This window comes from Clarias gariepinus, chromosome 22, assembly GCF_024256425.1.
Source record: "Clarias gariepinus isolate MV-2021 ecotype Netherlands chromosome 22, CGAR_prim_01v2, whole genome shotgun sequence".
In the NCBI taxonomy this organism is placed as follows: domain Eukaryota; kingdom Metazoa; phylum Chordata; class Actinopteri; order Siluriformes; family Clariidae; genus Clarias; species Clarias gariepinus.
The window spans coordinates 4485348-4500514 of NC_071121.1; the positions used below are offsets into that span (position 1 = coordinate 4485348).

At 40.2% G+C, this 15167-nt stretch overlaps 1 protein-coding gene across 1 annotated transcript in view; it reads right to left on the reverse strand.

The window, feature by feature from the left end:
* The window catches only part of cpne9 (copine family member IX), a 78305-nt gene extending 63566 nt beyond the window's left edge, over positions 1–14739 (reverse strand). The window contains exons 1-2 of the mRNA XM_053483150.1: positions 14429–14739; positions 4690–4730 (exon numbers count right to left, since the gene is read on the reverse strand). Coding sequence (XP_053339125.1) covers positions 4690–4730; positions 14429–14505 — 118 coding nt within the window. The 5' untranslated portion in view covers positions 14506–14739. The remainder of the gene's footprint in view (positions 1–4689; positions 4731–14428) is intronic.
* Between the last annotated feature and the right edge of the window lie 428 nt (positions 14740–15167).

Sequence of the window (15167 nt, forward strand, 5' to 3'; positions counted from 1 at the left end):
CGCTCCTTCCGCTTGCGTGAGCTCACAGACGCCCCTAATTGGCTGTAGAGCCGTGATTAAGTACCTCTCATCGCTTCCCTCTGAGAGAGCTCGGCCAATCAGCTCTTTCTAGACCTCCAGCTGCGAGAGGTTACAGCATCACCCGGGAATCGAACCAGCGATCTTCGCATGATAGGAATAAACTATTTGTTTTGATTCAAACCAAAATTTTTATTATATTTAGTAGCCTTGACAAATATTGAGCAAATTCCACCATACTCAGTTAGTGTTCATGTTACCTGGATTAAAGACCAGCCATAATAATAATTCTAATACATTTAAAAAGCATTAAGAACATGATTTTGATCACTAACTAGTGATTTTCTCATGGACACACAGTTGTTGAGTTCCCATCACCCTGTTTTTATGTCTGGGATGCTTTTAATTTCAGTAATAAACATTGACCTGAATTTAACTTGATCAAGTGTTCCGACCACATTTCTGGCACAAAGTAGATAGATCAGGACTATCCGTCCTGATTTTACTTAAATTTTGGACGTCAGGTCAGTTAAACACAAGGTTTTAAACACTCCATATCTACAGAAAATTTGATTGTAAAGAAATGTTTCAAGAATTCTTTCTAGATCTCACCAACAAATAACCACATCATAAAACAGAATATCCAGACTCATGTTCTTTATGCCTTTTGAATGTTTTAGAATAATTTTACGCCTTTTATGTCTTTAATCCAGGCAACATGAACACTGATCATGGTGTAATTTGCTTAATATTTGTCATTGCTACTGTAACTTGCATGAATAAAAATATTTGGTTTGAATCACAACAAAACGTTTATTTACAGCCCAGGGAGCAGATATGAGATTGAATCTAATCATGACTGTACTGTGGTGATAAACAGTGCACTTAGGGGTCCTGTGCTTATTTTCCATCTTAAGAACCACTGATAAACAAAAAGCCTTAGTAATATTTTGTAGTCCAGAAAGCTTCTTAAGTTCACTATAGGGATGTAAACACATGCACACCTAATCATCACACCCCTGCTGCTTCGATAAAGGTGTTCAGTGGAAGTTAGAGCTCTATGCAGGACAGGCAAGCTTTTTCACACCCACCCTTGCAACCCATGTCGTCCTGGAGTTCCCGTTAAGTAATGTAAGAGAATGCAAATAGCCAGGTGTCCATGTACTCTTTGGCCATATAGTGTGGCCATATAGTCATTGAGGGATGGACATGATCAGCGACAATACTCGGGTACGCTGTGGCTTTTAAACCATGCTCAATTGGTACTAAGTGGCTAATAGTTCTCTCACTATTACCTCACCACTAGCCTGAACCGTTTCTTTCATGTTGTTTACACCAAATTCCTTCCCTCCCATCCGAATGTCACAGCAGGAGTTGAGACTCACCAGACCAGGCATTGTTTTTCCAATCTTCTATTGTCCAATCTTTGTAAGCCTATGTAAATTGTGCCCCCAGTTTCCTGTTCTTAGTTGAGATGAGTGGCACCCGGTGTGGTCTTTTGCTTCTGTAGCACATCTGCTTAAAGGTTCGACATGTTGTGTGTTCAGAGATGCTCTCATTTGTAACAAGATGGTTTCTGCATTTCTGTTGATTTTCTATCAGCTCAGACCAGGCTGGTCATTCTCCTCTGACCTCTGGCATCAACAAGACATTTTCACCTGGAGAACTGGATATTTTCTCTTTTTCACTCCATTCTCTGTGAACTCTTGAGATGATTGTGAATCAAAATCCCATTTGATCAGCAGTTTTTTACCCTTTCTAGTCTGGTTTGGCCAACCATGCCACATTCAAAATCACTTGAATCTTCCCCCGTTTTGATGCTTGGTTTGATCTCCAAGAGATGATCTCTCAACTATGTCCACATGCCTTAATACATTGAGTTGCTGCCAGGTGAACAGGTGGACCTAATGAACTGGCTGGTGAGTGTATAGTCTGATAACTATTATACATAATAATTATTAAAATGTACTAAAGAACCTCAAGGTTTTGTGTCTCAATGAAAATAATAATGGGATTCACTTGACTGCTCTGCGGTGTTTGGCCTTGTGTTCCTGCACATGCATACAGTAATAACTCTGAGTTTGAAAAATTCTTCAGTATAAAGGGTGGTCCAGAAGACTGAATCCAAAGGTGTTTTTTTTTTTTACATGGAATTTTATCTTTTCTCTTTTTTTCAGTGCCAATGTGGCTTTAAAACCGAATGGAACCGGATCTACAGTAACACTACTCGACTCAGTTGACTCATTACATTAAAGGAGGAAATCAACTCTTCATGAAGGAAAATCAGTTCTGATACATTTATTAAAACACAAGTGATACAGATACAGACCAGCAACACAGCACAGGTCAATAACAATTAAAGAAATATGTGCTTACAGTATATGGCTGTGTTTGTTAGTGGGGATGATTGGAACAAAAGTTATCATTACTTTTATAAAAGCGTCAATTTTACCACTATTGGAATATGGGAATGACATCACAAAATGTAGAACTTTAAAAATGATCATATTAGCACCTGTGTTTACAGAGATATTCAACATCTCTTTATTTCAGTCGGTGATCCCCACATGCTTCAAAGAGTCCATCATTGTTCCTGTTCCGAAGAAACCTCATCCTGCTTCTCTTAATGACCACTGTCAGTGGATCTCCAATTTTCTGACTGGCAGACAACAGAAAGTAAGGATGGGCGAACATGTCTCAGCCTCACTCACTCTCAGCACTGGAGTCCCCCATGGTTGTGTTCTGAGCAGCCTGCTGTACTCTTTGTACACCCACGACTGCGTGGCCACTACCAACTCCACCGCCATCATCAAGTTTGCTGAAGACACTGTCGTGGTGGGCCTGATCACCAACAATGATGAGTCGGCCTACCTAGAGGAGATTGTAAATCTGGAGAACTAGTGCCAGAGGAACATTCTCCTCCTGAACGTCAGCAAGACAAAGGAGCTGATAGTGGACTTTAGTACAAAGCAGGAGAGGAACTACCAGACCCCCATCATCAACAGGAGCCCAGTGGAGAGAGTGGACAGCTTCCGATACCTCTGTGTTCACATCACGCAGGACCTGTCATGGTCCTGTCACATCAACACTGTGGTGAAAAAGGCCCGGCAGCGTCTCTACCACCTCAGACGCTTGAGAGACTTTAGACTGCCCTCTAAGGTGCTCAGGAATTTCTACTCCTGTACCATAGAGAGCATCCTGACGGGAAACATCACGACCTGGTTTGGAAACAGCACCATGCAGGACAGACGAGCTCTACAGAGGGTGGTGCGATCAGCTGAGCGCATCATCCGCACCGAGCTCCCTGACCTGCACTTGATCTACAGCAAGCGGTGCTGGACCAAGGCCAGGAAGATTGTGAAGGACCTCAGCCATCCCAACAATGGACTGTTCTCTCTGTTGCGGTCTGGGAAGCGATTCCGCTCCCTGAAGGCCAACACAGAGAGACTGAGGAGGAGCTTCTTCCCGCAGGCGAGAAGGTCTCTCAATCACACCACACAGGAGTAATATCTTTTAAACATTGACATTGACTGGACAATTATGGACACATTCATGCAATACATACTTATATACCTGAAACCACTGCACATGTCACTTTTCATAAGTCACTTTATACAATACATGTTTATATATATCTGCCATTGCACATGACACTTTGCCACTTTAAAACATTTAAAAAATTTTACATATATATTCCCCCCCCCCATATTTCTATATTTCTATATTTTGTAATATTTTTATTATGCCCTTATTTGTACAGTTTGTTCATTTTACTAGTTCATTTATTTTCTTTTGTACTTCATTTCTTTTTATTAATACTTATTCCTTATATATAGTTTTTATTTTCTTTTTAAGGTCACTGGCGGTCGTACAAGCATTTCACTGCATATCGTACTGTGTATGACTGTATGTGACAAATAAAATTTAAATTTGAATTATTATTATTATTATTATTTAGTCATAGAAACAAGTGAAAACATCAATAAAAACACATGATCATGTGTATTATTGTTTGCTTAGGCATGTTTATAAATTAAAATTCTGTTCATCTTTGACGCACGGGTGGCACGACAAACACAGTTTCGAGGCAGGGATGCACGTGCAGGTCTTGAGGCAGTGCCCGGCGGGCCCACTCCGCCCTATTTTGCCCGCCACCACAGCTCACCAGCCTGTGCCGCTGGTCTGCATGTGCATCCCTACGTCCCTTTTTACTTCTTCTTCCTCATTTTAACCTCGTTTTCCTTCCCCATTCTTCCTAATAAAATGACCCCTTTTCATAAGCCCTCGCTGTGTTTGTGATGCCGCCCATGCATCAAACCCGTTACAATCATATTGCCTATTTTGTGCTGAAGAAAAGGATACATCACTCTATACTGCACAATCCTGAACCATGTATATGTTTATTAAAAAACTGCAAAACCCATGAGGGGTAAACTGCTTTGAGCTTTAAGGGCCTTGAGACATTCATCATTCTTGTATTCAGCATATGTACAGTACAAGTGCCACAAAGTTTTAGAGGCTGTGAATTTATACTTTTAAATACATTTCATCCATGGATATAAACTTTTGGTCCGTTGTGGCATTGTATATTTTTGATGAATGAAGATGAGCTGATAAAATGGTTCATTTTCCTGCATGAACAAGCTGGTAGAATCATCACAGTCCTCTTACCTGGATCAGACTTAGAGAACGTGTCCACATCCAGCAGGTTTCTATGGGAGCAGAAAAACAAGACATGAAAATGCTGCTTTTAACAAACTGATCCAAGAAAAAACATCCTCGAAAATGCCCTCGTTTTAATGTCACTCTAGCAACATGGTTTCCGTGACCATGGAAAGTGTGAATAGCTTGTGTGCATCATGACTTGTACAACACGTGCGGCGTCAATGAATCCCGCCGTGACTTGTTTTCCCTGGGGTCTCCATTTTCTAAAAACATTTCAGTTGCACAGTGGTAAGTCACAATTCAGCTTTTTTTTCTTGCTCAATGTTTTTCTCTGTGTGGGAAGTAGATGTTTGAAAAAGATTACTGAGAAAGAAAAAAAAAAAGAAAAAGGAAATAAACGGGCAAAACAAATGATGCACTCAAAAATCTGTAAACTGTAATTACCGAGTCCTTGCAGCCGAGATGCTTTTCAAACGGCTTTGTTGATAACGGCAGCGGAAGAGCCTTAAAACCGGGCCCTTTTACTTCAAAGTCAAGGCTTAAATGACATTTTTTTAGCTTTTATTTTAAGATCTATTTGTACAAGCGTCATAATTTGGGTTCATAAAGGGCGAGTGAGGTTTAAGGTTCAGTATCAGGTTCTTTCTTGAGTGCACCCCATCCACCATGATGTCTAAAAAAAGGAGACAGCTTTTGTAAGGTGGACTACAAAAAATAAAAAGGAAGAGTGAGAGAGAAGAGGGATGGAGCGGCATACACATTCGCTCTTCTGAGGTAACGGAAATGTATTTCATCTGCTCCCGGATGAGTGCTCATTTGAGCTACAGGAGGCTGTTGGAGACGTCCGCTGAGACTGGGCCTGTGATGTTTCATCCAAATGCATAGATCTCTAATCCTTGAAATTGTACCAGGAGGTTTCCTCGAGTTATTTGTTCGGTGTTGCTTCAGGTGAATAACTCGTGGTAGGTTGGAGCAGTAAGAACAGTAGAAGACATTCATTTTCCTCTAAACGGAAATACACATTTATTAGGAACATTTGGTAAAAACAGGACTGATTATGTATTTCTTTCAATAGACACAATCACATCCACATACTGTACAAAATTCACGGCCAATCTTGGACAACTTTGTGTTTGCAGTTTAGTGAAGTACCTTAGTGTACAAAGCAAGAACTATAAAGACATGGCTTGATGAGATTGGTGTGGAAGAACTTAACTGGCCCTAACACAGAGCCTTGACCTCAACGCCATTGAGCACCGTTGTGATGAACTGGAAAGGAGATTGCGAGCCAGACCTTCTCGTCCAACATCAGCGCCTGACCTCATGAACGCTCTACAAAATGAATTCCTATAGAAACACAACGAAATCTTGTGGACAGCCTTCCAAGAGGAGTGGAAGCTGTTATAGCTGCAAAAGGGACTCCATATTGAAGTACATGTATTTGGATACAATGACATTTCAGGTTTGACCAAATACTTTTGTCCATATAGTTTATGTACTTGTTGGACATTCCATTTCAGATTTAGTTCTTCCTTCCTACTATAGCAGTACTATCTAATCTTCTCCAGAAAGTGTGTGTGCAGGTTTTTATTCCAACCATGCAGAAGCCACACCTGATAGTCTAATGAAATCCAAAAACCACTAATTAAACAGGTGGAATCAGACTTCTGCTTGGTTGGAATGAAAACCTACACACACACACAGGCACTTTCTGGAGAAGACTGGACACCACTACATTATAGTGACCTCTATTCTTCTGGGGAGGTTTTCCACTGGATTTCGGACTGTCGCTATATTTTGCACTGATGTCCAACGAGAAGGTCTAGGGTGCAAACGGTTCACCTGTTCATCTCAAACATGTTCAGAGGTTGACTTCAATCAGGGCTCTGTACAGGACACTTGAGTTCTTTCACTCGAACCACGGAAAAGTTTTGGAATAGGTCCCATAGTTTTTAAAAAATCTAAACACACACGACAAAGCTATTTTATATGGTATAATCTTTGTAGAATCACATGACACGTGATTCTGAAAGCATTTAATTTTTATGTAAAGCAAAAACTATCACCACACACTACGAATTATTGTGAATTTAAAGAAAAAAAACCTCGGCAGAAAAGTAAAATTTTAATCTCTGCCTTACTGAAGAAAATCTACTGTTATTAATGTGACATTTAAGTGTTATGGATGTTCCCATCTCGAACACACCTCCACATATTCCAAGGAGTACATGGTTGAGTTGTTCACCTTTAAATTGCCAGAAATAGCAATGCGGTGATTAAAAACACAGCTTTGTTCAAACAGCTTTGTGCCTGAAAGTTTTTCGGAGTTGACAATAACTGATAAAACTTACTTTGACAGTTAGACCAGATCTAAGTGGGCACGATGTAACATTTATATTGTGTTCAAAAGTATATATTAATTATGTTTGAATGACTTTTTATCTCATTACACATTTGAGGGTTATGGGCTTGCTCAAGGACCCAACTGGGGCAACTTAGTGGTGGTGGGGTTTAAACCTGGGACCGTCCAAACCATACTTCAATGTCTTAACCAGCGAGCTACCCCTGCCCCTGGACCAAAGGCCATCCGTTTGATCTGATTCCACAGAAACTCAGAACACTCACTTACTTACTCATCTTCTATACCGCCTTATCCTGTATTCAGGGTCGTAGGGGCCCTGGAGCCTATTTCAGAAACCTTAGGGCACAAGGCAGGGTACACCATGGACAGGGTGCCAATCTATTGCAGGGCACACATGCATACAAACACTCACATTCACACACTACGGGCAACTTGGGTACGTCAATTAACCTAACCTACATGTCTTTGGAATGTGGGAGGAAATCAAAGTAACCGTGCCGCCTAAGCACAGAACAAATCACTAAAAAAACGATAGAATCTGGCCACAGTAGAAAAACACCAGAACACCCAGTACACCACAGCCAGCCGTGCACTAGGCCCAGCAGGGAAAGAGCCAGAGGCCACTGACCCCGCCTCCAAATGACCCAGATCCTAATCCGATTAAGCACCCATGATACGCGCTGGATGAACAAGCCCAATCCATAGCTACCTCAACCTTGTCAGGCCAGCCAAAGCAGCGGAACTAACAAAACCATAAACACATACAAACATGGCGGAAACAAAGATCACGTTCAAAGTCACCTGAATTCTAAAACACCTGCACCCAATCAATCAGGTGCTTAAATAGGACTCAGCAATGGAGAGACTTTGCGAAGTATACGCTCCTGTAAATAAAAAGACTGGTGTCTCCAAAATTACTGTTTGGAGTACGTCCATTAGTGTACAGTGTATGGTTCTGGGTATACCACAAAAACTGACCAATAATTAAGATTATTCATTAATTAATAAACTACATGTTGTGCATTTTAATGTTTTGTAACTATTGAAGATGTTTAACATTGTCAGAGAGACACGGTCCCAAGTTCCTGTTATTACTTACTGTAGGTCGTAGCTGCAATAAATCCAAATTTAATCTCAAAAGAATGTAGTGCAGCTTGTAATTTTGCCAAAACACTTGAAAGTGTAAACTGCTTCATCCTAAGACACCCACGCTGGGAAACAGTGCAAAGCAAGGTCAATCCTTTTGTTTTCCGCTGTACACCAAAGACGTTTGGGTTTGAGATCAAAAGATAAATATGATACATTAGATCAGATTTTATTCCCTGACATTTACATCTAGACATGTTTACATCTTAGAAACTGGCACCTTTGGTGGCACCAAACTTTATTTGTAGATAATTAAAGTATTTGAACAGACAGGCTTAAAGTAAATTAATTAAAATAACACTTTATAGTTCCTCGCATATATCTTTCTTGCAATAATTGCATCAAGCTGTCGACCCAATGACATCAACAAACTGTTTGAGTCTTGTTCTGCAGTTTCATCACCATCACCATCATTCTCCCATTACTTTCTCTTCATGGGGTAAAAATGTGGCTTAATTAAATTGAGGTCTGCTGATTGACTTGGCCAGTCTAACACCTTCCACTTTTTTCCCATGATGAAGTCCTTTATTGTCTCGGCAATGTGTTTTGGATCATTGTCTTGCTGGATGATATGGTTCCTGCCAATTAGACTGGATGCATTTCTCCATTAGATGGAAATTGGCACCCATGTTCCTATAGACCCCCTGAATTCATTCTGATGTTTCATCATCAATAAAGATTTGTGAGCTTGTTCCCAAACCCACACCCAAACCCAAGACATGACACTACCTTCACCTTCAGCATGCTTAACAGTATGTTTTAGATCATGAGCAGACCCTTTCTGCCTCCCCACTTCTGCCTTTCTGTCACTTTGGTAAAGATTAATGTTTCTTTCAGAACGTTTTAGGCTCACTGTATTCCTTTGCAACATCTGATCAGGCCTTCCATGTCATCATACTGATAAGTGGATTGCACCCACTGCCTGCTCTGGAAGCGCCCTTCACAAGGTGAGTTGTCATACCTACCCCTTTAGAGGAGCACTATCGGCCTTTTCGACAAACATGAGCTCACAAACACCAGTGATTACCTAGTGCTTCTATGATTGATGGCAGAGAGACCTTGGGAGCATGGCCAAACGCCTCACTTGACTTCCAGCCACAGATGGCTGTAGCATCGTCAGGATACAAAATTGCCATCTCTTAATATATAAAGTTCTGTGTAAAAGTCTTGAGCCATCATTTTTTCATATTTTGCTTCCAAAGAGCCAGAAGTTCTTGTATTAAAGTAATGTAATCTAGAGAAATCATTCCCCAGGGATCCTAAAGGACTTTTTTTTGTCTCTCATTTTCAATTCAGTCCCTGTACCTGAGCAGAGGTTTTTAGAGGAATGTTTTTTGTTTGTTAAGCCACACAGTGACCTATAAATCATTCAAGCATTAAACAAATTAACTTAACTTAAGGCATGAACCGAAGAGAAACAGGTGCAGATGATGACAAATGATCAGGCTGGTGATTAATATACTGATGCTGAATGCTGAGTGGTTGTAACAGACGAGAGGGGAAATAAGGTTGCTGCTCAGGTTGTTACATAAACTACAATATTTTAATTGTGGATTTGGGTACCTTGTAGCGTATTGCAGTAAAACGTGTTCTCATTTTATCTCTTTCATCATGTGTACCGCTTTATTCTGTATACAGAGTTGTGCGGGGCCTGGAGCCTACAGTATCTCAGGAGATTTAGACCGGTGAGTCAATTTCACACACTACAAGCAATTTGGGAACACCAATTAACCTAATTGGCATGTTTTTGGACTGTGGGAGGAAACTCAGAGAAAACCCACCAAGCACGGTTAAAACGTGCAAATTCCGTGCACACAGACCCCGAGGTGGGAATCGAACCCGGACCATGGAGGTGCAAGCAAACAGTGCTAACCACGAAACCAGAGTGCCGCTCAAGACTTTTGCACAGTACTGTACTTGTGCATATTCTAAATATTGGACTTAGGTCATATAAATATCCAAGGATGCTGGATAAACCTAACAGGTGCACCAAGGTACAATAGATTGTACAGGTTGTACATCAGTTCAGTAATAAAGTTGCACAGCTACATTTAGTCAATGCATTTTGTCCATAAACTTAAGTGTTTGTTTCATTTTTGTCATCAGTTTTAAAGACCAAGCTAGAGGTTTCGAGTTGTTTCGCCACTTCCCCATCTCTCTTCCAAGCCCGGTGTTTTGAGTGACACAATGCCAGGACGGCATCTGGGCCTCCCTGTGATGACAGCAACAAACAAGCTTGATGAATTGGCTTCCCTTGTGAAGTGCTTCAGTAATTTGGCACCACAAAGAACCCATAATCATCACTGGCATTAGAACTTCATAGTCACAGTCTATATTTATACCAGGGGTTGTTTGGAAAACCTTACAGATTGCATTATGTTTGATGATAAGTGCACAAAAAGACTGCAAATTAGCCAGACATCTGAATATCTGCGCTGATTAGACTGAGACCGCTGATATCGCTGTTTGTGTGTGTGTGTGTATATGTGTGTTAATTTAAGTGGGCAATCTAGCGAGGCTTCCCTTCAGCTTTATTACTAATTAAGTACAAGAACCATTCGTTGCTGTTTATCTGAAAGGTCTAGCTTTAAAACAATCTTCTCTGTACGCATTAAAGAAATGCCACATTTAGTTCTCTTTCCGTCGCGCCATGTGTTAATGTTTTCTTCCCAGAAGTTGACGGCTGACGGTGTGTTAAAGTGTTAAACTTTAACGGTGAAGACTTTAACAAGAGACTTTATTTCCAGCTGTGAAGGATTTCTCTCCGCCGCCTCCACCCACGCCTGTCCACTTTAACGATGACGATATCCAAGACGACGAGATGCAGTGTGTTTTTGTATTTAATTATGCCATACATCTCTGAGACAAGGTCGACCGACAGTGGTGCTGATGCTGAGTGAGGGCTGGAGGGTTGTCACTAGGAGGCATCTGACAAATCTGAATGGCAGATGAAGTAAAATTATTGATTCTTACTAATAGAGAAACCGAAATGGTGTGACTAAAGTCTGTGAGAAGACATCCTTGAGAAGGGTGCACCAGCAGGACATTTCGAATAGCCACACGTTGTTAGAACGATTCTGTCCTTCTTTCCAATCAATACACTCCAAACGTTTTTTTCTTAATTAACAGACAGTCAGGAAAGGACGAGCAATCAAATCATCATGTTAGCTCCTAATGAGCTTCTATTGTACAGAAAGACCTTACACTGTACAGAGAAGTACACACTGAATTAAAACTATTTAATCATTGCTTTGGAGTGGCTATAAAATTAAACCATTATTATTATTACACTCACCTGTACATGTGCATGCAGTGCAACGGCAAAAATACATGCAGGTACTGTACAGTACATACAGGGTGTTCACATCGAATACCAAAAAAAAGTGTTAACATCGTGACTTTAATTGTGGCATGAATGTTGATACCGAATGGCCCGGTTTGAGCATTTGGGGGATTTTTTTTGGAGTTCAACAAGATGGTGCGAAAAACAAATACCACATGGTGGCGTCAGTTCTGTGGGTGGAAACGCCAACAAGGTCATATTGGTTTGAGCTGACAGAAGGCATATACTGTAGTAACTCATATAATCACTTATAGTACGTAATCAGGAAAACGACAGACTCACCTAAACTAGACCGAACACCTGGGATTTCTCCAGCCTCAAATTGTTGCCTTCAACTGGTTACATTAAGGTTTGATGTCTTGTGCATCCTGAGATTCTTTTCTGCTCACTTATTAACAGTTATTTTGGACCGAGTAATCTGATTGGACGGGAGGCATTCCTCGAGTGGTGATAATACACCATAACAGCACTGGGACGTTTAACTCTATGTATCACTCACTAAAATCATAAATTACACTGACTAATGGTCGTAGCATTGGTGAATGTTGGCCAGTATGGATTGCGGTACTGAGAAGAGATCAGCTGCCTGCCAAAACCCACATTCAAACCCACTCATGGAGGCACTTTTAGGAGGAAAACACATTGTGGGATTTTTGGACTTTGTCATTGCCTCTGTGCTGTTTTATTTTTGTTCTGCCTAAGGTGAGCTAGAAAGCTAACTAGCTTCTTACACAAGGCTGAATCCCGAATCCCTCTCTGACCGCCAATCACGGGCACTACTTGGTATGTGGAACTGGGGATTGTACATGATAGTGCACTAGTTTTCCAGTTAACGCTCTTTAGGATTCAACCCCATAATCCGGATGTAAACGGAACTGATACTCTAAAGCAGAATAAGTGGAAATATAAAGAGAAACTTACGAGGTTTACAGGACTGTCCAACACCTCTATGGATTATTCTCCTCACCTTTGGGCTACATGGTACTGTTAAGAATTTAAAACTACTTTCACCCCTGTTAGGTGCCAGCTCTGCAGGTTGTTAATTTAGCCAGTCGCAAAAGGATATGTGTTAAATAAACAAACAAATAAAACTCTTTTGATAATAAATGGATTTGGAATAGGCTCTGGAATTTTTTTGTTTTTCGCACCATCCTGAACAGACTCTAGACACTGTTGTGTGAAGACTCTCAAACTAGTCCATCTTTGGTTAAAGTCAGAGAGATCATGTTTTTTGGGTTTTTTTTTTTCATTCTGGTGTTTGATGTAAGCTTTTACAGAAGCTCTTTGCATGTATCTGAATGATTTAATGTATTGTGCTGCTGCGACATGATTGGTTTATTGGATAACTGCATAAATGAGCGAGTGTTTAGTTGTTTTTATTAAACTAGATGATGAGAATGCATTTCTTTTGGTATTTATTAGAAGGCATTTCAGAGATGGAGGTTATATCTATAACATACACTGCACTCACTCCTTGTTAAGTGATTGCCACTAAAGTAGAGCAGAGTGCTAACCATTTCAAGGACAAGCTCTGGTAAACAGATTTTGTTCACAGAGAGTGTAAAAAATCGACATACTCTATTTATTTCCTTACTCACTTGAGCACTGAGCATCATCCAAAAAAAAAAAAAATACAAAAAATAAATAATTATAATAATCCACCCAGAAACACAGCAGGCAGATTTAGGCATCTCCTATCAAATGCAGCCACCCTGCGACATCAGGGAACGCACCTAGCGAAGTTAAGGATTTATGTAAACACGTATCAGCATCAGCAGCCGCCACATTCATTATTTAGGACGGGATAAAAGGCTGGGCTGATGCTCGGCGCCGGCTGTGTCTGTCCAGAGACGGGACGGAGGCACTGATGAACACAGCGAGAGCACAGATCACTCGGCTGAGCTGCTTTTTATTAGGAGGTGTAACAAAAATCTGTTTCTTTTCTCGCAAGAATGGAAAGTTTTTGAGATACGACCAGAGAAGACCAGACAGGACGTGGTTTGAGACGGTGTCCCGGTGAAGATACTGTACTCAGGGCTGGGATTAAGGGGAGCACTGCAATGCAACACTGCAGCTTTTGTATAGAATAAAAAAAAATTCAATGCAAAATAAATCCCATTATTTAAGTGATGTAATGATTTATGATGATCACATGAATGTGAAGGCAGGAGACGTGAGCGTCCAGAAGTTTCTAGCGGAAACGAAGGGGATGAGAAGATTCTTTTTCCTTCTAGAAACTTCTTCGCTCCAAACGCCTCGGCATTCTCTTATTATTTTATTATTTATTTATTTAGTATTTAGAGTTATTATTTTATTATTTATTGAGTGTATTCAATTAGTAGTGTTGTTTTTGTTTATTTTTGATGCATTTTTTTCTGCATCTGTATATAAATATCTTCATTACTTATATAATCTGTTTTCACTTCACAGCAAGATGATAAATTGTAATATATAACTTACAATATATATATATATATTGAATATATAATATTTAATTATATTATACGAGAAATAACTAGGGTTTATTAATCTAAGGACTATCGGTGTGATGTTAAATGCGTCCTCGTTATATATATTTTTTTATTTTATGTATTTATTTTAGAATAATAATAATTATTATTACAGTAGTAGAAGTAAGATTGGTAGTAGTATTATAAATAGCAATAAAATTAATCCATGCATGTAATATATGAATGCATGGATACTAATATAAATATTACTAGTACATGCATGTAATATATAAATGCTTGGATCATTATTATTGTGATTATTATTATTATTACTAATACATGCATGTCATATATGAATGCATGGATTATTTTTATTATTATTATTATTATTATTACATGCATTTATTTCTTTATTAATCAGAAGTGCTGTGTTTCTGTTCCTACCTGCACGACACGGTCACTTCTATCTTTGTGGCAGGGACGCTGGTGTTAAGCGGGTCGAACTCCCCGATAGACGCCATCCCTCTCTCTCTCTCTCTCTCTCCGGAGGAAACTTTCACAACAATTCTTCTTATAAAACTGGGTTGTTGTTGTTGTTGTTGTTTATTATTATTATTCGTCCCGAGTCTCAGGTGCGACTTGAGAAACTCCCTCTCTCCTCATGACAGCGGACTGGGACGGACTGGGACAGACCGGGGTGGAACACCGACAGTCCTCTCCTCCTCTCCGCCTCATAGCGGACAAACTCGGGCCAGAGTCCGCGCGCTGCTCACCCAACTGGCGCGCGCTGAGGGCGAGCGCGCTGTGCGCTACAGAAGCCCCGCCCACCAAGGCTCTCCCCGCCGGTGTGGGAGTGACGTGGGTTGATCAGCCGTGTCAGGCGTGCGTGAGTTCTTCATCAGTCTAAATCATCATCATCATCATCATCAGTATCTTCATCATCATCATCATCATCAACAACAGCATTTTATTATCATTATCATCTACATCAACAACATCATGACCATAATTAACATCTTCCTCATGATCATAAAAATCATCATCATCATCATCATCATCCATAACGTGAACATCATCATCATCAACATCATCAACATCTGTATCTTCCTCATAGTCATCATCAGCAGCAGCAGGTTCATTATTAACATTTTCATCATCATCATCATCATCATCATCATCAGTA